Source organism: Camponotus floridanus, unplaced genomic scaffold, assembly GCF_003227725.1.
Source record: "Camponotus floridanus strain SB8 unplaced genomic scaffold, Cflo_v7.5 scaffold19, whole genome shotgun sequence".
NCBI classification, from domain to species: Eukaryota; Metazoa; Arthropoda; class Insecta; order Hymenoptera; family Formicidae; genus Camponotus; species Camponotus floridanus.
Window position 1 is genome coordinate 1,218,468 of NW_020229314.1, and position 22,442 is coordinate 1,240,909.

General features: G+C 29.5%; 1 protein-coding gene across 1 annotated transcript; it reads right to left on the reverse strand.

Annotated features, from left to right (window-relative positions):
- Positions 1–6,165: 6,165 nt before the first annotated feature.
- On the reverse strand, positions 6,166–22,202 carry LOC105248943. The gene is made up of 29 exons (XM_020026794.2): positions 22,194–22,202; positions 20,191–20,694; positions 19,525–19,842; positions 19,257–19,428; positions 18,872–19,135; positions 18,500–18,766; positions 17,076–18,260; positions 16,178–16,303; positions 15,811–15,993; positions 14,924–15,355; positions 14,142–14,233; positions 13,909–14,057; positions 13,373–13,483; positions 12,798–13,142; positions 12,411–12,625; positions 11,630–11,742; positions 11,393–11,534; positions 11,190–11,290; positions 10,592–10,767; positions 9,937–10,223; positions 9,367–9,574; positions 9,087–9,270; positions 8,816–9,028; positions 8,503–8,628; positions 7,982–8,143; positions 7,324–7,473; positions 6,998–7,229; positions 6,737–6,916; positions 6,166–6,436 (listed from the first exon to the last, which is right to left on the reverse strand). Exons 1-29 carry the CDS (start codon positions 22,200–22,202, stop codon positions 6,300–6,302), a joined length of 6,783 nt encoding a protein of 2,260 aa, XP_019882353.2. The 3' UTR covers positions 6,166–6,299.
- Positions 22,203–22,442: the final 240 nt, after the last annotated feature.

A 22,442-nucleotide genomic window follows, 5' to 3' on the forward strand; every position in this document is an offset into this window, starting at 1 on the left:
TCGCTGAAATTTATTTATTCTATTATATTTATTTATTTTAACTACATATCATTTGATATATATTAAATTCTCTCGGTTTTAATTGGAATAAGCTTTAATTGAATAAGCTTTCGTTGATTATTGGTCATTTGTCGAATTATCGTAAAAAAATATAATTTTTACAGTTGTGCAATAGTTGTGAATTTTATTCAAAATTTGCGTTTTTAAAGTTTTCAAAATTTAGCAATATGGGATAAACAGTTATCACTCATTTAAATGATAATCAATATTAAAATGCGAATCGTCAATGAATTAGGTCATCGATTGTACAGATCGATCGATTTCGATAATATTTGTGGGAACCGAAGTTTCGACCATTTCAATAGGCAAAAGCTTCGATGGTCATCGTGGCGTGAATATTGAGTTATACACGTCTCGAAGATGATTATGAAATTCGTTCGACAATGTCGCGTAGACGTAAGTATAGTTCCTAAGCCCTCGACCCGTTGGCAGCTTTTCTCTCGAGCGTGAGAATCGAATTGCGCGATTCTCTTTATACTTCCGGACAATTTTCGGATACGATGCAAAGATTTCGGACTCGCTCGAGAAAGACGCGATCGGCGTACTCGATCTTTTGTACATAGTCCTTTTGATATACGCTAACAGACATTTAGGTGTGAGAAGTAGGGTCGTTCCTGTAGAGTAAACCCGCGCGATAAACTTGGGATTATAGATCATAAGGAAATATCGGCATGCACGTACTTAAAAGGATGAGCAACCAATCGCGAAAACGATCAATCGAGACGAGGAAGATGGAGAAATCGAAAATATCGGCGAATCGACATGGCTCGTGTTTTTTATGCGTTTGTCAGATTGATTGATTCGGTAAATAATAGTCGCCGTTTCCGTTTCTCCTGTGACGCACGCAAGTATGATTCGTCAAATTTACATGATTATGAAATAAATACAACTGTAATAATAATCTCGTGTGATTTTTTTTTTGTAAAATTTGAATAAAATGGAAGAGAAATAATCTAAAAAGACATTTTAGATTATTGTAATTATAAATTATTCTCGCAAATTATATCGTGACATGTGTAAATTTACATAAATTTCACAATTTGTCAACATTTATTATTTAATTAATCAATTTAATCAACAAATGATTAATTATCATAAACAATTCAACAGTGAAATATATTCATAAATGAGTACATTAAAGTGCCAACAAAATTAAATTATCTTAAAAAAATTGACAAATCGGTTTTTTCCGAAATGAATTAGGTATCAATTAATGTGATCATTAAATACATAAATGTAGTATACCGTGCTTTTAATGAATTTTAGGAAAAATTAAACGGAAAATTGTGAATTATATTATAAGAAAATGAAAACGTATTCTTAACGTTAGCGTGCGTCACTGTTCTCTTCGCGAAATTATATATATTTTCCCCGTAAAATCAATGTCTTCATAGCAAGTGAAAATACAAATCTGCCATAAAATACGTGAGATAGAAAGAGAGAGAAAATATCTACTTCTCTTTTTATATTTAAGCAAATACTTGCCTAGATAAATTTGAAGAGAAGAAGACATATGTGTTTCCGAGCAGTTATAGGGACCAAGAGTTCGTTTCTCCTGGGTACGTAAAGTTTGCCTATGGCATGACAAAGTACCGGGAAATTGCGATGGCACGATCGAAGGAGAGAAATAAAACGAACTGTTTCGAATTTCGCTCACTAGGTCACGACTTTGTGGTCTGTGAGAAAAATTGCATGCAAATCGAAACGCGTTCCAAATCGCGATCTTGTTTATCTGAAATGGATGTATACACATAAATTGAAGAAATAACGATGTTATGTAATAACATTTCACGATTCTTCGAAACGATATTGCGCGTTACGAAATATAAAAATCTTTTCCAACTCTTTCGGTTCCTCTTCTCATTCTGTTCATTCCCATTTGGTCCTTAATAAAAATTTCATATCTGTTCTAATTTCTTTTTGCAGTCAACAAAAGGATCAATACCGATTGTCAGAAATAGTCGGTCATGGTCTCTTTTCATCGATGAGAAAACTTCCCTTTGCATTTTTCATATGTTGTCGAGAAACCGGAGACAATCTCGATTTTTCTTCCTTTTTATATATTTCCATAAGTAATGTATATTTTTATGAGACTTGTGTATTTTAATCGCGTTTTTCTCTCGGCACATAAAGTAAAAGATAACAAGAGATATGAAATGCACTTAGTACACCAAGTGTACAGAAAGATCGTGTAACAAAGAAAGTATAATTTATCGATCGAAACGACAAATTACGCGAGCTCTGCGCGAATCAGGTCATCGTAAAGAATACTCATCTCGAAATATCTATTATTAAGATAATTGTTAATTCACAAGTCATACGAATTATTCACTTTTTCTTTATAATTTTCGCCAAACAGTGTCTTCATCATTACGTATATGCATTTATTATTAAAGACTCATTCAGTCATCGGTGAATGTGTTTTTCTTTATAAAATGTTTTTTAAAATTTTGTAAGTAAAATATACTAATATAGTAAAATATATGTGTGTAGTTATAAAAAAATGAAAAAAAAAAAAACACATGTGAGTATGCGCCGAAACTTGTTGTTATAAACAACATTCTTTTTAACACTTTTACAAATTTACAAGTGCCCAATATATAATCCGTCAATTTTTACTCACTATTGACATGTTATAAGTATCTGATAATTATCTTCGTCCAATATTATTAACTCGATTAAAATTATCCATTATCAATTCGATTCGCGGATATTCGAACGAGATCTGGTTATGCCGCGAGCTCGTGGCAATTTTCCATAAGTAATAACAAAACCGACACATGCACGTTACCGTAAATCAACAGTAAAACAAATTATATCATCATCTTGTTTCTTAAGCGACGCGCGTATTTGTCAATAATCATGTTAATAATTATATCGTGATCGCGTATCGATCATTCCGTGTTCATTATTGCTTTGACCTTTTCTGCTCGATATCCGTTAATCCACTCGAAATCATTACCCATTTATTTGTTTCGCTCCACAGATAGTATTATATCATTGACGGATTTTCTATCATGCTGTTTTGTATAATTTTTCTAACAAACACAACGCAATAATTTTGCTAAGCAAAAATATCGTTGTGGATGTACAACATCGATGCATCTTTCATGATGATCACTTTTCATAATAGAACAAAACATTTTTCGAATATTGATTCTCCACTTATTAACATAATATTTCGACCGTCAACAATTATCTATCACTATCTTTCTCCTCGCATTCGACGACACTAGCGACACGTTCTATAGTTAACAATTCTGTACATAAGAAGAAAATCGTGTGTGTATATATAATTATATACGTATCTGTACGTTATTTAGATCTAAAAACATAGGCCACGATCGAATTTAAGAATCAACGGAAATAAATCCGTTTCGTGGCAGAATCTACGACCTAGTATCAGCGACTGTAATCGCGGATCGGTCAATCCAAGATTGCCTAATGCAACTTTAAAGTATGTTCATACGTTTATGTATGTATGTGTCTTCGAACGTGCGATTGATTAGAAGACGAAGGTAATTCTTGCTTCATATCTAGTCATTAGATTGTTAGTTTGATCCGAATTTGTGCCATTAAACACGGAACTGTTTATTTTCCTTCAAACTATTAAACTTCTCTTCTTCTCTATCGAGATTTATTTAATTTTATCAAAGAAATTATTATTAAGATATTTTAGAATACACATCTTTATATATTTTAATATTAATATTTTACTACTATTATATATTTTTGATATTTTTATTATGATATATTTCTCGGTGACACAAATTCGGATCATTTTATGCCTAAATTTGTAAGTGTATTCGAGTTAAGTATTTAATATATTAATTGCAGCTTTAAGCGTATTCAACATTCCCCTAAGTAAAATCATAATTGCACTATACGACATAGATAGGATATCTCTTTTATAGAATTCTGCGAGCTCATTCTTTATTTGTCATCTTAAAGCAAATATCTATAACTGATGTGTTTAATATTTCTTAATCTAAAGTTTTTCTCGTACATGAAAAAATGATACATCAAAATCTTATTTACAAGATTTTATTCGAGATTATTAAAATCTTGCCAATAAAATACTTCAACGATCATGTATCCCATGTGATTTGTGAGTTTCTTTGTGTTTGCAAGTGTTTGTAAGCAAAAATCGCTATAACATGTACTCGAAAGGATGAAAGTTTGACTTTCAGTTTGACGAAGATTGTACCGAAAGAAATAATTGTGATGTTGGTGCGATTGCTATAAATGATAAATGCAATGGACACATGAATCTTTCAGCATGAGTATTGTATCGGCAAAAACAGATGCCATATTTTAAAACAAAAAGTCATATTGTCTGGCAGAATTTGATCGCAAAAATATTTTTAACTTGCTAAAATGTTGATAGAAGCGTATTAATCGAGCTGGAAATTTCGCAGAAAAATAAAGAAATATTTATAAAATTGTTTGATATAGTATGTGCTTTTTCTCTGCGCAAATCCTTAAATTTTTCCAACGATTAACAGTTGTGACTTTGGTACAATCTTCATATAAAAGGATCCTTTCGAACTTTATATTGTGAATCAATGTTTTAAAATTATGCTATTTTATATATTGATTAATGTTCTCGTCGTTTTTATATATTTGTCTTTTAAGAGAGCAAATAGTGGGAGAGGTAATTTAATAAGCGAACAATAGCAAACTCGTTTTAGCTTTTGTCTGATCAGCCTAAATTACAACAGCGTAATAATATAACTCAGATATGTAAGTTATACTGCAAGCAAATCGTTTTTTTAGCAATATTTCCATTTAACTTGTATAAACGCCATCCGTTGAGTTGTTACTTTAAATTGAATCGGGTCAGAGATATATGTTGGGACTATTGTACATAAAATAGGCTCAATTATGTAACAGCGACAGAAATGCAGCAATTACAATATTATTGTAGAAACGACGATGTCTTATGAAATAAATTGCAAACTGACAAAATTACTACCGACCATATTTATATTCGCATTTTTTATTGATATTGCTGTTTTTATTATAATTTTATTTATATTTAAATTCGCGCATAAATAACTATATATATATATATACATATGTATGTATAAATTTGTAAAAAAAATAGAAACAACATAAACTGTAAAAATAACTGTATAAATAATCTTCTTTTATTTTTATTTTCGAGGGAAACAACCGAAATGTTTTGCTCATATTTTATTCTCGAAATACAGCACAATTTTTTAGCAAAAGAAGAGAAAATTTAACTTGACATTTATCTAACATTTTCCTTGTTTTCGTATTTACAAAAAGTAAAATGCATTATATTAATAAAAAATAAAACATACATGGTAGAATTTTTAAATATCAACACAGCAATTAGTGAATAAACATACATATACGTCAATAAATTACAAATCTTTTTAATAAAAAACATGAAAGAGATATTATAGATTTAAAGCAGAAATATTCCAACCGTATAATGTTTAACAATTTCTGTAATTACACTTTTCGCTCAGAATACTGTCGTGTGTATCTTTAGTATTTCCTGTTGAGTTTTGTAGCTTTTTATTATTAATATGTATAAATCCATACATATTTTTCAGAGTAGTATGAGTTAAAAATTGGAATACCTTGCGCGCATTATTTTACATATCATTTTTGAAAAAATTTAACCAGAATTTATTATCATACGGATATCTTGTATTTGAATTTTTATTCTTAATTATTTCCCGCTGCATCAGGAATAAATCGGAAAGAGTTGATTTGAAATGTTGATTTTATTCTATTATTTATCTAATTTATCAAATTGATGTAACGTAGAACATACACACACGCATTTATACATATATACTATGCACGTGGGATAAAGGAAATAATTCTTTCACGCAGCGATGGAAACAATTTTCTTAATAGATTAAAAAAATATAGAAATATTTTCTTCGTTTTTTCTTTTCTTGTTTTTGTTTATTCTTGCTTTAAAACTCTTTAAATCACATTAAAAATAAATCGTTTTATTTTTATTTTGCTATAAAATATATATATATATCGACAAAGTAAATATTTTATTATAATATATTTACACAAATAATGGCAGAATTATAATTCGAAATTGCTGTTAATTATTGTATGTACATTGGCTTGGGATTTATTTATTTTAGACAACTTTTCTTATAAGCAAATTATTAAACAGCACACACAGATATACAGATACACACACAGATGTTGGAAAATATTTTGTAATCTATATATAATATTTTCTATCTACCCGCTAATGATTCTTTAATTTTTTGATCGATCCATCGACGATAATGCGCAACGCGAACATAAACTCCAGGTTTATTTGCCTTGCCGCAATGTTGACCCCAACTGGTTATTCCATATAAAGTAAAAGCTCCTAATATATAAAATTTAGTATTATTATCACTAAAAGTATTAATTTAATCTAAAATATATAATTGAGAGAGAATATATTGTATTTATATATTTTAAAGTACTTTAATTTTAAAATAAAATTAAAAAAATAAAAAAATACTTTATTTTTTTATTTTTAAAAAATATGAAAATTTTCCTTTTGCGTTTTCTCTTTTTATTATTACATCAATATATTTTTATAATCATATCTATATTGCTAAAAAAATATTCATGCATGTTATATATTTTTTTTATTGTGATCTATAAATTATTTCAACATTACCATTATGATAGCACGCTAGAGGACCTCCGGAATCGCCATCGCATGTATCGATACCCTCATCAAGGTATCCGGCACACATCATTCCCTCGCTTATGGCACCTTCGCCGTAAACATAACTAGCCCGACAAACTGATTGATCCAACAAGGGCACCCAGCCATATCGTAAATTCTTTGATTGCGCTGCAAGACAAAACAACGACAGTTTGATTTATCCCACGAGATTCAGCTTAAAATAATTCTCTCTGCTGTCCTCCCGCTTACTCGTCTTTCCCGTCTCGATGCTTCCGAATCCGCTGATCGTGCAATTGAGTCCGGGTGAATAGTCGGTGTTCTCGGACGGCAAGCAAATTGGCATGATATCCTTGCCAAGCGGGATACCGTGACCTTTAAGCAGGATCAGGGCGATATCATTGTTCATTCTGTGACCCTTGCGGAATTCCTCGTGCACGTAGTAATCCTCGATGTTGGCCTCCGCTTCCGTTCCCTCGTCTATCTGATGATATCGACCACCATATAAAATACATTTTTCACAAATATATACATTTTATAAATACAATCTCTTTAAAGTCACGCGTAATTTTACTCACATCTGTGTTATAATCTCCCGCACGAACAAAGTAAGTGCCTTTGTTATAGCCTTCCAGACAATGTGCTGCTGTTAAGAGATATATAGGAGATATCATGACTGCACCACACCAATGACTCGATCGACTGTGCCCTCGAACTCGTATACTGGCCTAAATTTTATTTTACATTCTTTTATATTGTCAACATCAAAATTTTATCTTGGTCCTCAAAATCAATACAAGACTTCGGGATTTAAAAATCTTAAAATAAAATTATATTTAAGATTATACAAGACAATAAAAAATTTTGGACAATAAAAAAATTTGGAACCTAAAAACCTTAAAATAAAATTATATCGATCGACTGTGCCCTCGAACTCGTATAGTGTCTTAAATTTTATTTTACACATTCTTTTATGCTGTCAATATCAAAATTTTATCTTGGTCCTTAATAGAAGACTTCGGGACTTAAAAACCTTAAGATAAAATTATACCTTAAAATTATGCAATACAATAGAAGATTTTGGGACTTAAAAGCCTTAAGATAAAATTATACCTAAGAATCTTAAGATAAATTTCTATTTCACGCAGTATTCATTTTAATATAAGATATATAACTAGATAACAATTTATTATTAGTACCGTAAAATGGGAAATTTATTTCGTTGAAGTGATTTACCTGCCAGGGATAAGTGCCTTTTGGAGCGATAGAACCATGCACTACTTTTTGAAAGATCAAGTCGTCATCATTATTAAAATCTTTAGCGCGCTGACCACAATTTGATGGAAGCAGCTCGTCAATATTTCGTTCTGGAAGTTCTGGGTTGTTTATCCAGTATGACTGCTCAATAAATCAGGATCGAGAAATAAACAAACGATTTATATAAATGTATAAAATATTGTTTATTTCATATAAATTATTGTTTAAATTGTTGCAAAGATTGCAATTATTATTTGCTCTTATACAAATTATATATTTTATTCTTCTCTCTCTCTCTCTCTCTCCCTCTCTCTCTCTCTCTCTCTCTCTCTTCCTCTCTTCTCTTTATACATTTTTTATAAAATATTCTAATATTTATTACTATATTTATTATTTGTATTCAAAATAATATAATAGAGAAAAATTGATTTTTATTCGTTCAGTGAACATTAAACAATTAACAATTATGTTACAGTGAATAAAGATTTGTTTCGAATTACCTCGGCATTATTAACATTTCCAGGTGAACAAATTACACCTGCATCCTCATTATGATCACAATTATGTTGGCCCCAGTGATTATGCTCGCATCGATATAATTGCGATTCGTTTCCATGACAGAAAACCTATTTTACGAAAGCGAAAGTAGCTTCAAATTATTAATACAATAACATTAATAATATAATAGTGTCATATATTGCTATAGATATTTAATACGAATCATTACTTCTCATCAAATTAACTATTATCAATAATATATGTTTGTTAAAAAGCTGTTAAATATATAACAGCTGTAAATTATAGATGTGATACCTCATCGAGCCATATAAGTCCTTGGCCTGGCCCAAAAAAGCCATCCTTCTTGGCGATTGCGATACCACCATATCCCAATGATCTACAGATAACAGCTGCCGTGGCATTTGTAAAATCATCATCGCACACAGTACCCCATACACCGTGATGACGCACTTCTACCCTTCCTTGCAAAGGACTGCTGCCATTCGCCAAGCGCAATTCGAACGGTGCCTGAAATCTTCGTTGCGTCAAAATCTACAAATCTATTTTAACCATTCATCTAACTTACATCGCAATGTTGCGGACTCTCATCGGAGCGATCTGGGCAATCGACCACCTCGTCGCAAATAAACGGGGTCGGTATGCAAGTTGGACTATTATCGCATTTCCATTGACCTTCCTGACAGGTATTGACCGCGGTCTTACAAACGACGCCAACAGCTTCTTCCGGTTGACAATTATGAATTCCCCATCTAAAAACAAGAACAATTTAGCAATTAATTTTAGTGGTAGAAAAAGCGTGATTAATAAAATAGAGAATAGAAAATAGAAAGAATTTTTCTACGTACCCGTTAAAATCGCATTCTCTTAGTGTAGTCTCGTTTCCACGACACTTCAATTGATCCACCATAAATCTTGTAGGTGGATCGAGATTTCCATAAAATCCACTCGATCTTACTTCCAAAGCTCCGAGCTCGAAACCGAGCTCTTTACAGATGACGTCAGCATTGATCATTCCAAAGCCATCGTCACACACCTGTCCCCAAACTCCTAAAACTATGGAGAGATATTGAGTAAATGTACAAGATAAGAAAATATAGAGAAAATATATTTGCCTTTGAAATATTTAATTATATTTTTATCTTGCAATCTTTTTTATAAAGATAAAGGATTTTAGGATATAATTAGTCACAGACAAAATATTAAACAAATTTTAAGAAACTTGACTTAAAGCATGTGATATATGCAATAAGAAATGAAATAAATATCAGAAAAAGTGACAATAATAAAATGTCATAAGAATAATAATTTATTGTATTACGATTTGTACTATGATATTTGCACTTTTACATTAACACGATAAATATTTTTTTAGATATTTTATTTATTTAATTATATTTTTGCGACATTGTACTTACTTTTTACTTCTATTCGACCTTCATAACTGTTATCTGCACCAGCCAAACGAATACTGTAATCAAGATTTTCAGCAGTACAAATATCCTCATCACTGCGATCATTGCAATCATTCTTGCCGTCGCAGACTTGTGTTTGATTTATGCATTTGTTATTATTGCAGATGTACATGTCGTTGCAATCCAAACTCCTCTCTCTCATTTCATAATAATCGAATTGCTTGTCAGGCTTAAGTGCACCAGTCAAACCAATGTTACTGTTACTCAATAAACACACATTACCATTCGATCTAAAACAGAATATTTAAATATACGTGAACACGCAACTGTATACTGTATAAAGGACTAATCGATCCAGGTAAGAGTGATTACAATATATATGATTCTAGCTCAAGTAAAAATCTATTTTACTCTCTCGTGTAATATTTATATTAAAACAAATTATGTTATTACAAAAACTATCTTGTTCATATATTTTATTTATCATCATATTATTAGAATGCATAAATTAGTGAAGCTAGAAATATTAATTATATATGCACACATATATGTATGTGTGTGTGTGTGTGTGTGTGTTAAAATCAATTTTTAATAAGCAGTAAAACTTCAATATGTCTGTATTCGTGAATTAGTAGATAATAATAATTCTTATACAAACTTATGATTAAACGAGCGACAAGTGAAATCAGCTTCCTTGCATCTTAAAGCACAGGTCTTCAATGGTGTGTTTAACCATTTTTCTACATCATAGCCCTCAAGCTTATGTTTTGTAGATTTTTTAAAGAGATTGAGATCCAACATGCAATTTCTTTCGTCAGCCCCATTTGTACAATCCTAAATTGTGTTATATTGAAAACTTTATATTAATTATAATTTTAACGTACACGTATATATTTTCTTTTCAAATATAAACATATGTTTCAAAGTAGAAAAGTGAATATAATATAATTGAGAAAGAATATAAACATTAAAAGTAAATTTATTACAAGTATCTTAGCTAACTTAATATATCCTTACAAAGTAAACATTTTTTATTACTTTTACAAAGATTGCTTAAAGAAGTTTAATTAGCAAATCCTTCTATAATTTTAGTAACAGAATAGTTTTAATTTAAACGATACGTTTGCTAGCTATTATTCTGCTCTGTTCATATTTTTAATAAATTAGAAAAAACATTTTTACTATAAACAATGTTATTTCATGCCACGTACAATTTATTAAATAACTGTATGCGCATAAAATTGCCTACATCTTACCTCTTCTCCATCGCAAACCCATGGGGAGGGAATACATTCTCCTGCCATACATTCGAAATGTTTAGGTTTACATTGACCAGACAGCATTGACCGTTTTGGATCTAAAAAAAAGTATTTTATATATCTCTCTTTATTATAACATTTATTTCATCAATGTTTCCTTGATGAGGGAAAAATTCGATTAATAAATTTCAAAAATATACCAATATTTCCACAGGCAGGAATATCGCAATATTCATACTTTCCAGGGCCTGTAAAACACCATGGTCTCGATTCTTTTCCCGGATTAGGATTTCTGCAGTAGTTATGCATTTTCAGTTTATCTCGAACTTCTTTATTAACAACCTACGATAATAAAAATTAGAATAGCATTTACATAAATTCAACAAATTTTTCACTTAAAATAAGCACATTTTTAACGCGTACAATAGCAAACTTACATTCACATGTAATTGATGTGCAATTCTTTCATCGGCCCATGAAAGACATTTATTTCCTGATACTGTTACATTGGCTTTACCAGTGTATTGATTTCCTTTTCCGTATGTGCAACCTAAAAAGAAGCGAAAGAATAAGAATAGTGTTTCATCATCCAAGTATTTATCTCAATATATTTTATGAAAGCTTGTATCATTTTATATCAAAAACTGATACACTTCAAATCAAATTCAATAAAATAATTTAATAATATGTTTATGTGTGTAATAAAATTTAATAATATAGAAATTATTTCTTATATTTATTTTATATCTAATTATATAACTTATATATATTTTATATCATATAATATTTTATATCTAATAACATATATTCCATCTTTTTATATTAATCAAAAATATTATATATATATATATATATATATATATATATATATATATATACAGTGTCAGCCAAAAATATATACCTTTATATTTTTTGAAGATAACTTAATTCAAAGTATACATGTTTAATTAATTTTTCTTAAGTTGCTGTTTTCATTATTGAATGAAAAGTTTATTGTTCAATAATTTATATATCTACTATTAAAACATATGTGACTAGATAGAAATATATGTACTTTGAATTAAGCTATCCTCAAAAAACAGAAATTATATATTTTTGGCTGATACTATACAAATATATAACATTCTTGATTAATATAAAAAGATGAGATATATGTTATTAGATATAAAATATTATGCAATTTTTCGTGTGATTTATTTTGTATGTGTATATGTATACCAATATCGTCATAAGGTCTCTTGCAAATAAAGAAATGCTCTTTTGAATTAGCTGCGCAATCTTCAGTGTCCCAGAAGAAATAATCTATATCACATGTCGACTCTGGTCGCTCATAACACGGAAATTTTCGTTTCATCACGATACAACGAGGACGATAGCCTACCCACGGTGATTGTTTCGTATCGTTCATCCATCCAGGCCACCACTTTGTAAATCTAACAAAACATTTTACAAAAAATTTAAGAATAAATTTAAGTGAGAAAAAGGAATAACTCAATTAAATTCATAATTTTATACTTGCAAAAGCAATAATTTGAGATTAAAAAGATCGATTTAATAAATTAAAATTAAATGAAATTGATGCTTTTATATTGTCAGAAGTAATACTTGAATTTAGCATGCGCGGAATCCGCCCAGAGCCATAAGGTTCGATTCATTGTAGTGAAACCGAAGCCGGAAGTCATGATTGAATCAACTTCCGGATACGATTGCAACAGCAATTCGGACACAAAGTTGTTTTCTGCCTGGCTAGCGATATCGATGAGTCGTGCATTCCTCCGTGTACAGTGCTCCAATGCTTCGGCATGATTCAGTCCGCTATCAGGATGAGCCAAGTGATAACAGTTTCCATTATGCGGTATCTCGTCCTTGCGACAATGCGCTATACGATTAGGAGCGCATCGCACACCAATCGCATCTCTAGCCACTTGGCACTCTTGATTGTGTGTGAACCTACATATGGTTATAATTATCATGTTACGTTTTAACGTAAAGATTTTTATTACAATCTGTTTTTTACGATTAAGATTGCAAATAAAAGATGACTTAATAATAGAGATTTAAGAAACGAGAAAAGTGAGAAATACGAATCATAAATATTTTATTACAATCGTGAAGAATTTAAATTATTATTTGACCATTTCTATCGAATATTGTAAATTCTCTGATAACGCGAATCTTACTTGCACGATTGAAATCTGGTCTCATTGCCGAAACATGTTACAGTATTTGCAGCGACCCAATTTGGCATTCCATTGCGATTGTTTCTTCCTTGCCAAGCCATTTCAGCGCCTCTTTAATAAATAAGAAATTTATCATGTCACGCTTCTTACTGTTTATTATATTGCGAAAAAAGTAAAAAATGTTCAAAATTTATTGTAGAAAATTTATACTAGACAAATTTAGAAATAAAACAAATTTTTTATATCAAATAAGAAGATAACAAAAAAATAATTATTTTTATTCGTTTAATAATTAAGTTTAAATTATCACGGAAATGGAAACAAACTGCTCAAGTTGAAAATCAAATATTGACTTCAGAAATCTCTATACAAGGATATATAACCATTTAATTTCATTGTAAATACATGTACATTGTGTATATATGATTGCATAAAACTCTAAATACAGATTACAAAAAAGAAACTCATATCGAACATTATTTTTAAGATATAATATAAATTTTCATTTTACCTGATAATATAAATTTTCATTTTACCTGATATAGCCAAGTTGTCTGCACAAAATATTAGCTTCTTTCAATGTCCAACTATTTCTGGAATCGCATACAATGCCCCAACCAGGTAGTATACCTTGTACTTCAACATAGCCTTCATTAGGTCCTGGGCCACCCCTCAAGCGAATTACCTATAAATGTAAATATATGTTATTTCATTATGATTTTAAAATTAAATTTTGCAATTCGCTTTTATACCAGATAAATATTTTTACCTGGCCAGAGATGGGTGTTAGTCGAACAGATTTTTTCGAATGAGTCAATGGTTGCACTGATTGTACATAATAAACTGGGAATGGAGATTCTTCTATAAAAGAGAATAAAACAAAATTTTTATTTACTTTCGTTTAACCATTATTACTTGTTTAAACAAAGCTCGTGTAACAATTTGCATATTGTAAAAGTGTATGTTTTGATATGTTAATACTTCCATAAAATTAATTAATTAATTAAAATCATGCAAAAGAGTAAAAACACATGCAAAAGAGAAACAGAACCAGGTTAACTAAACATCGTATTGTATGGATAAATAATCCACTGGTTAAAATAGTTGCAGTGCTACAATTCTTTGTTAGTATTCCATAATAAATAATTATTATATAAAGTAAGATGAAAAATATACTCAATACACACATTAAATATATAAATATTTGAAACATTCAGCGGACAAGGAAAATAATCTCACAACAGTTAATAACAATTGGGAATATTTTATTTTATTTTTAGATTCTGGATTATTGCGTCTAAATATTTATTCTTTTAATAAACAATAAAATTATTGCAATAAAATATTATTTATTGGAAAGACTTTTATATAGCAAAGAATTAATTTTGATATTATACGATATTTTATAGCACGAGAGTACACATAAAATAATTATAAGAAAGCCATTCAAAGAAACGATCGAAAAATAACTTACCAAATTGATTTTTCACGAGCACTTACTGCATAGATAAAAGATACATGGATCTACGTCAAATTAAATCTTTAACTTACCTTCCTGAAACGGTGCAGCTTCGATATTAAAAAGTTCGACATCGGTATTCTTCGGGCCAATTTTCATAATGACTGATGAAGCCGTCGTGGTCTTGGTTTTATTTTCGAAGACCAATCTAGGTTTCCAGACATTTTTGTCGTCTAACACATCCACGTCGTAATCATTTATCTCAGGTTCGATAACATTCGGGGTAGCAGAATCTACATTACTTATTTTTGTGTCGCTAGCGCCCCAATAATCATCTCGTTCAATTGAAACATCAGGTAAATTGTCCTCGTTTGTGTGATCGAAATTATGCAATTCGCTTTCAGTCGTAATATTTACAAAATCTCTTCCTCTCCTTGATAGTTCAGATTGTTTATTTGAAATATTCTGCGGCGTCGTTGTCATTGGCGTTTCAGTTGTGAACGATGCATAATTACTATCAGTGCCTATTAAAAGAGAAATATTTTGTCCGGGCAAACAATTTCTAAATTATCAATTGCAAATATACGATTATTATTACTACTGGCCAATTTACCAAAACTTGAATAATCGACAAAAAATAAACAACAATATATAAATAATATTTGACCATCAGTGCTAATCGTTTTGAATAATAATAATTTCTGTCAGGAGATAATCAAAGTTTAGTTGCTAAACGATACAATTTGCACAGGATATTTTAAAACTTAACTATTAATATTATTTAAAATAAATAATAATAAAATAATAAAATAATATAATTAATAATATAATTAATAGTAAAATAAAAATGTATGCTTAATTGTTAGATTAAGCAGAAAGTTGACACAAATGCAAATTAATTCTCGTCAAAATAATAAAGATAATCACAGTTTGAAAGGGCATATCAAATAGGATTGATAGTATAATAATTAAGGCATACTATTGAAAGTATTATTCCAGCTGATAGGTTTGTGAACATTATACGGCTCATGAATTCTCAGACCTCCTTCATTATTTTCAATATCTTTCGTGATATAATGACCTTTTATGCCACCTGCATTGACATATATGCCATTTGGATAAAGGTTTGTTCTTGGATATTGAGTTGTACTTTTAGATTCTGCTACAAATTATAAAACGTATCATGAATATAACTCTTCTAAAATGTTTTGAGAAAAATATATTAATTATTTAAATAATAATTTGTATCTTATTATAAATAATCACTGTATGTATAATTTCGTATTTAATATTTATTGTCAAATAATTAAAAGAATAATTAAAAATTATACCATCTATTTACAAACCTAAATTTACTTGGCTCTTAGAATTTAAAAAAACATTTGTCCTTGTTGCCCATTGTGTCATTTTTGTATCTGCCTCTTTATCAATTGTACTTTGAGAGAACGATTTATCAGTCTGACTAATTGTGCCTACGAAAGATTAAGCTTTCACTCACATTTATCATATTTAGTAATATGATAAATTTTATTTTTAAAATGCTACTTTTTTAGCACAAATAGATACACGAAAAATTTTGCATTTACCACTACATTTAATTATCTAACGTGTTGATTCTTAATATATTTATTAATACTTTATTAGATTAAAAAAATTTATATTCGCTATATTTAATTGTGTACATTTGCAATTTTTCATCATTAATTCATAAAATATACATCAACATGCGACATAACTTTCATGCATTAGCGATTACATTTCATGCATTATAACCATTAAATAATACCATTATAATATATATATATATATATATATATATATATATATATATTTGCATTGTTTATTAAATTGATATCATATTATAATATATTAATTATATATTATAATATCACAAGCTTTATACAATTATTTATAAAGTTAATTCATGCAACGTGCAAATATTTACCAATAAATTTTGCACAATGACACATTTTTTAATTACTAATTACATTATTATTTTATTATATATTGATTATAATTTATTTCTTAATTTTTTTTAAAAATATTAATAATGAGTAATAATAAGTAAAAAATATTTTTATAAAATAAAGTTCTGCAGCTATAAAATATTTTATTTTAATAAATAGTAATCTTTTATATATAAAGATATAAAGATTATATATAAAGATTAGGTATTTAAATATAAAAGTATGTTGTATCAATAATTTATTAAAATAATAAATTATAATATTAATTTTTATTTACCTTGATCCCACGGATGTGTCTGGTTTTCCGTTTGCACATTTCCTGGATTTTCTTGACTATGCCACGTACTTGGTTTGAAGTTAGATCTACTTGGCTGATTCCAAGCAGATCCAATATTTTCTTGCCCTATCCAAGCAGAAGATTGTTTATCTTGTCGCAGTCCATCCTGGATTTGATCCCAATTCTCAGTTGATTTATTATTACTATTTGGAAAAATATTTCCAACGGATGAAGAAGTTCGATTAAAATTAGGATGATAAAGCCCGGGGATTGTCCTACCATAATTTTGTCTATTCAAGGAAAAATCATGATCGGTTTTTTGATTTGTTGACATTCCATCGGAGTCAAACTTTGTTTCATTATATCTATGATGGAACTGAATGTTATCTTCGTCGTTCCTTTCAGGAAGTTGAAATTGCCTCTGATCTGTTTTATTTAGTGCAGTATGTTCAAAATGGCGATGATCATAATGACGAGAATTATGATCATAATTGTAACTGGGACGCCAGTTACTGTCAGTATTTGGAGTGTAATATCCTTGATTATATTTTTGATCATTAGTAACAGCAGGATTAGCCCAATTTGTATCTTCCGAAGGATTCGATGTAGGTCCGTAATTATGATAATGATGATGATGATGATGGTGGTGGTGGACACCTGAAGGATAATGACTGTAATGATAATCTGGATTTTTATATGCATGTACCGATGATTCTTCTGGGCGATCGGTATGATAAGTTCCTTGTGGTTCTTGATCATTTCCCACTTGTTGCCAATCTGGATGATGTTGAGATCCATAATTACTACCGGAAGGACGTCCTAAATTTTCGCTTGGTTTCCATTCTAAATGATGGGATCCATGACCTTTGTACTGCTTTTCTTCATGCACGTTATCGTAACGATCATGGTAATCAGGAATATGCTTAGAATGATTATAAAATGGTCTCGCGGTTGTCCATGTTGGTATCCATCGTATACGTGGAGTTGTGGTCGTAAATGGTCTCCATGTTGGTCTAAATGTTGGATTCATTGTTGTGCTATATCGATACTTCGATTGAGAAATATGACCACGAGTGTTAGTTGTACGATTATAGTGGCCTGAATTCGACCATGACATGGTACCTCTAGCTTCAGCAGATGGCGACCAAGTACTAGCTCCTGTCTTGTAAACTCCATCAGATTTATCTGTAATTCAGAAATCTTATATTATTATGTAATAATTATTTTTAAAATAGAAATATAATATAGAAGATATCAATCAAAAAACAAATCTTGCTAAAATAAATTATAATTCATTGTATAATTTTATTTAATATTGATTGTCAAAGTAATAGAAAAATATATTAATTAATATTATTTATTTAATAATATTAATTATATAAATATATTATTTAATTATAAATATTATTAATATATATAACCACCTGTTTTACAACTGGGCACATTGTATGGCCAATCACAAACTGTCGTAATAGGATTGAAGGCTGTTCCAGGACCACAGTCCATTATATAAGTAACACCGTTTGCACATTGAAGAAACTTTTTGCATGTCTCTGGATGAGCTAATAATCCAGTAAAATCCGCAGGACACGTAATTTTTTTTACTTCGGTATATGATGACTTATCACGTCCAAAATTCGGATTTATAGGTGCAAATGGCATTTTGTCATCTTCGTCAGATTTAAAATTATCTGTATAACGCAACATTAAGTAATGCAAATTATATTAGATTTAAATAATGATAATTATATTATACGCCATCGAATCATTTCTTAGAAAAAATAATTATTTATTACCTTCGCAACCCTTTACATTCCGCGGCCAATCACACACACTAAGAGTAGGGTTGAATACTGTTCCAGGACCACAGTCCATTATATAAGTAATACCGTTTGCACATTGAAGAAACTTTTTGCATGTCTCTGGATGAGCTAATAATCCAGTAAAATCCGCAGGACACGTAATTTTTTTTACTTCGATATATGGTGACTTATCACGTCCAAAATTCGGATTTATAGGTGTAAATGGCATTTTGTCATCTTCGTAAGATTTAAAAATATCTGTGTAACGCAACATTAAGTAATGAAAATTATATTAGATTTAAATAATGATAATTATATTATATATCATCAATATTATACGCCATCGAATTATTTCTTCGAAAAAATAATTATTTATTACCTTCGCAACCCTTTACATTCCTCGGCCAATCACATACACCAATAGTAGGATTGAATACTGTTCCAGGACCACAATCCATTATATAAGTAACACCGTTTGCACATTGTATAAATTTTGTGCAGTCTCCATAATGTGGTAATAAACCAATCAAATACGGTGGACATTTTGGTTCCTAGTACATCAAATAATTGCATAATAAATTTAAAATGTTTTAATTTATATAGTGTGCATGATAACAAAAAAGAAATATATTATAATATAAACCTACTGTCAATTTTTGCGACTTTCGATTAATCTGGGATTCAGAGTCTAATGATTGTCTGAAATCAGCAAACTCATTCTCGTAACATTTCACTTTATGTGGAAAGTCACACTCCAAGGTATCCGGATTGAAATGAGTATTTGGAGCACACGGTTGGACAAATGCACGACCCTGCCAGCAATTGACGAAAAACTTGCAATCTGGTGGATAAACAAATTGTCCTGTGGAATTGTGATCAGGACACTGAACGCCCAACCGAGAATCATACTTAGCCACTTTGTGACGTGGATTATGTGACAGAACTATATTTTCTTTTCTTGGTTTCTATTTGAAAAAACAAAATAAGAATTAAAATAAATTTAAAGTTTCTCTCCTTCTTTCACTCTTAAACGTACTTTTTATGCATATTTTAAAATTTAGTTTTTTAACCTTATTGTTTGGGATATTGTATGTCTAAAAAAGCTAATCGTATGCCTCTTTAGCTCTTATTATTTAAGAATATAAAATCATAATCAATAACAAAAATATTATCAAGATTTATCATATTCAGATGAAGAGATGTATGTAAACAAAACTATAAATTTAAATTTATTAAATATACAGATATAGGAAATATACTAATGTAAATGTTTTAATGTAAAAACAGATCTGCTTAAAGATTTTAAAAGTTACCGTGCTATCAATAGCTACGCCCTCGTACAAATCCTCATTCTGAAGTCCCACATTTAATTCTTTGTTATTGTCATTTCTCTGCGGATGTTTATGATCAAAATCAATCTCGTTTTGAGGCCGATTGCGATATCCATACTTTGATTCATTCTCAAAATTATTTGTAAAATCTCTGTATTCAATAGGTTTCAGATTTTGTTGGTCCAATTTATCAAATTTCAAGTTATGTTGTTGCTCAGGAATGTTTTCAGAAATTTGTTCGGGAACTTGCACAGGACCATAATTTTCAAGCTGCGTTCGTTGTTCGATTTCGCTACCCGAAGGTTTTCGCCAAGGACTCCAATTTTTCGTGTCAGATTTAGGTGGGATGTTGCCACGTGATTGTTGTTGCCATTTCGAAGAAGGAGATTCTATTTGAATGCGCGATTTATTCTGAATCACATTCCAAGGAAGTATCGATTCACGACGTTCTGGTGGTTTTGTAGTTGTCGCGCTTGGATCATAGATCTACGATAGTAGAAATCAATCTAAGTAAATTAATCACAGTCCTAATTTTTATTATTAAATTTATAATGAAGGAAAATTTAAAGAGATATATAAAGTTTAGTATGATTGTACATGTTTATTTTATTTATATATATTATTATATATATTATATATATTATTTATATACAGGGTCTACCAAAAGTGTGGAAACCCCTAAATATCTCGGAAAATATACGTTTTACAGAAAAGTGTTTCCAACAAAAGTTGTAGGGTTTAAGAAGATCTATATACTGATTCTATCAGTTTGACCTTGGATGGCGTCGTCAAGGTCAGGTCAAGGTCACATTGACTTTTTTAAATGACACCCCCTACATTTGATTGCATATTCTTATAGCTTAATTCAAGAGCTTTCCAAAACACTATAATAATGTTCATTTTTATTAAGTACTTTGCGAGTTATGAGGGTTGAAATAATTTCTTAATTTTACATAAACCATAAAATATCTAGTAAACCATTCATTTTTCGATTATCTTACCTTCATACTTTTATGTACAAATTAATGAGAGGAATCAATTGGTGTAAAGAAAACACATAGTTGTTTCTAAGAAAAAATATGTAATTTGCAATTAACAATTCCATATTTTTTCTTAAAAACAACTGTATGTTTTCTTTACACCAATTGATTCCTTTCATTATTTTGTACATAAAAGTATGAAGGTAAGATAATCGAAAAATGAATGGTTTACTAGATATTTTATGGTTTATGTAAAAGTAAGAAATTATTTCAACCCTCATAACTCGCAAAGTACTTAATAAAAATGAACATTATTATAGTGTTTTGGAAAGCTCTTGAATTAAGCTATAAGAATATGCAATCAAATGTAGGGGGTGTCATTTAAAAAAGTCAATGTGACCTTGACCTGACCTTGACGACGCCATCCAAGGTCAAACTGATAGAATCAGTATATAGATCTTCTTAAACCCTACAACTTTTGTTGGAAACACTTTTCTGTAAAACGTATATTTTCCGAGATATTTAGGGGTTTCCACACTTTTGGTAGACCCTGTATATTATTTATATATATTATATATAAGTTTATTCGAAGATAAATGAAATCATACACTTGGTACAATCAATTACATACAATATATAAATAAATTATGTATACTCTACGTTTCCTTTAACTGTTATCAATAAATGTATGAGCACATTGTATCAGTAAATATATGAGCATATTATATTTTAAAGATTTTAAAGTGTAAATAATATTAATATGGTATTATATATTTAAATCAATATCTTTTGAAAATATAATTAAACTGAAATCATTGTACATTGTGCATGTGTTAGAAAAAAGCATTAAGGGATGAATCAAAAAGGCATTATATTATAAAAAATTTGTGCATAATTTAGGTGAATATAAAAACATATTAAATGTTGATATTTTTCTACAGCATTTGCATCACAAAATTATGACATATAATAAGTACAAATTCAGAAAAAATACATTCATGATACATGTTCCATCTCACTTAAATAAATAAAATGTCTCTGACTTAATTGCCAATTTATATTACGTTTCCAACATATGTCTTTAACACGCTATCAATCAATGCAAATAAAACGTTTTCAAACTCCATTCATTAATATTATATTATATGAGTATTATTGTCTCGATGAAAAATTAAGTTTGTGTATGCTCCAATTTTTAGAAAAATATCAATTCTATCAAAAATCTATTTATCTCGAAGGAATAATTAAGATTAG

Coding starts and splice junctions, on each gene's coding strand:
- LOC105248943 (XM_020026794.2), bottom strand. Junction 10,768..11,189: donor GGGTTTGCGATGGAGAAGAG/GTAAGATGTAGG, acceptor AACACAATTTAG/GATTGTACAAATGGGGCTGA. Junction 6,437..6,736: donor TCTAGCGTGCTATCATAATG/GTAATGTTGAAA, acceptor TTTATATATTAG/GAGCTTTTACTTTATATGGA.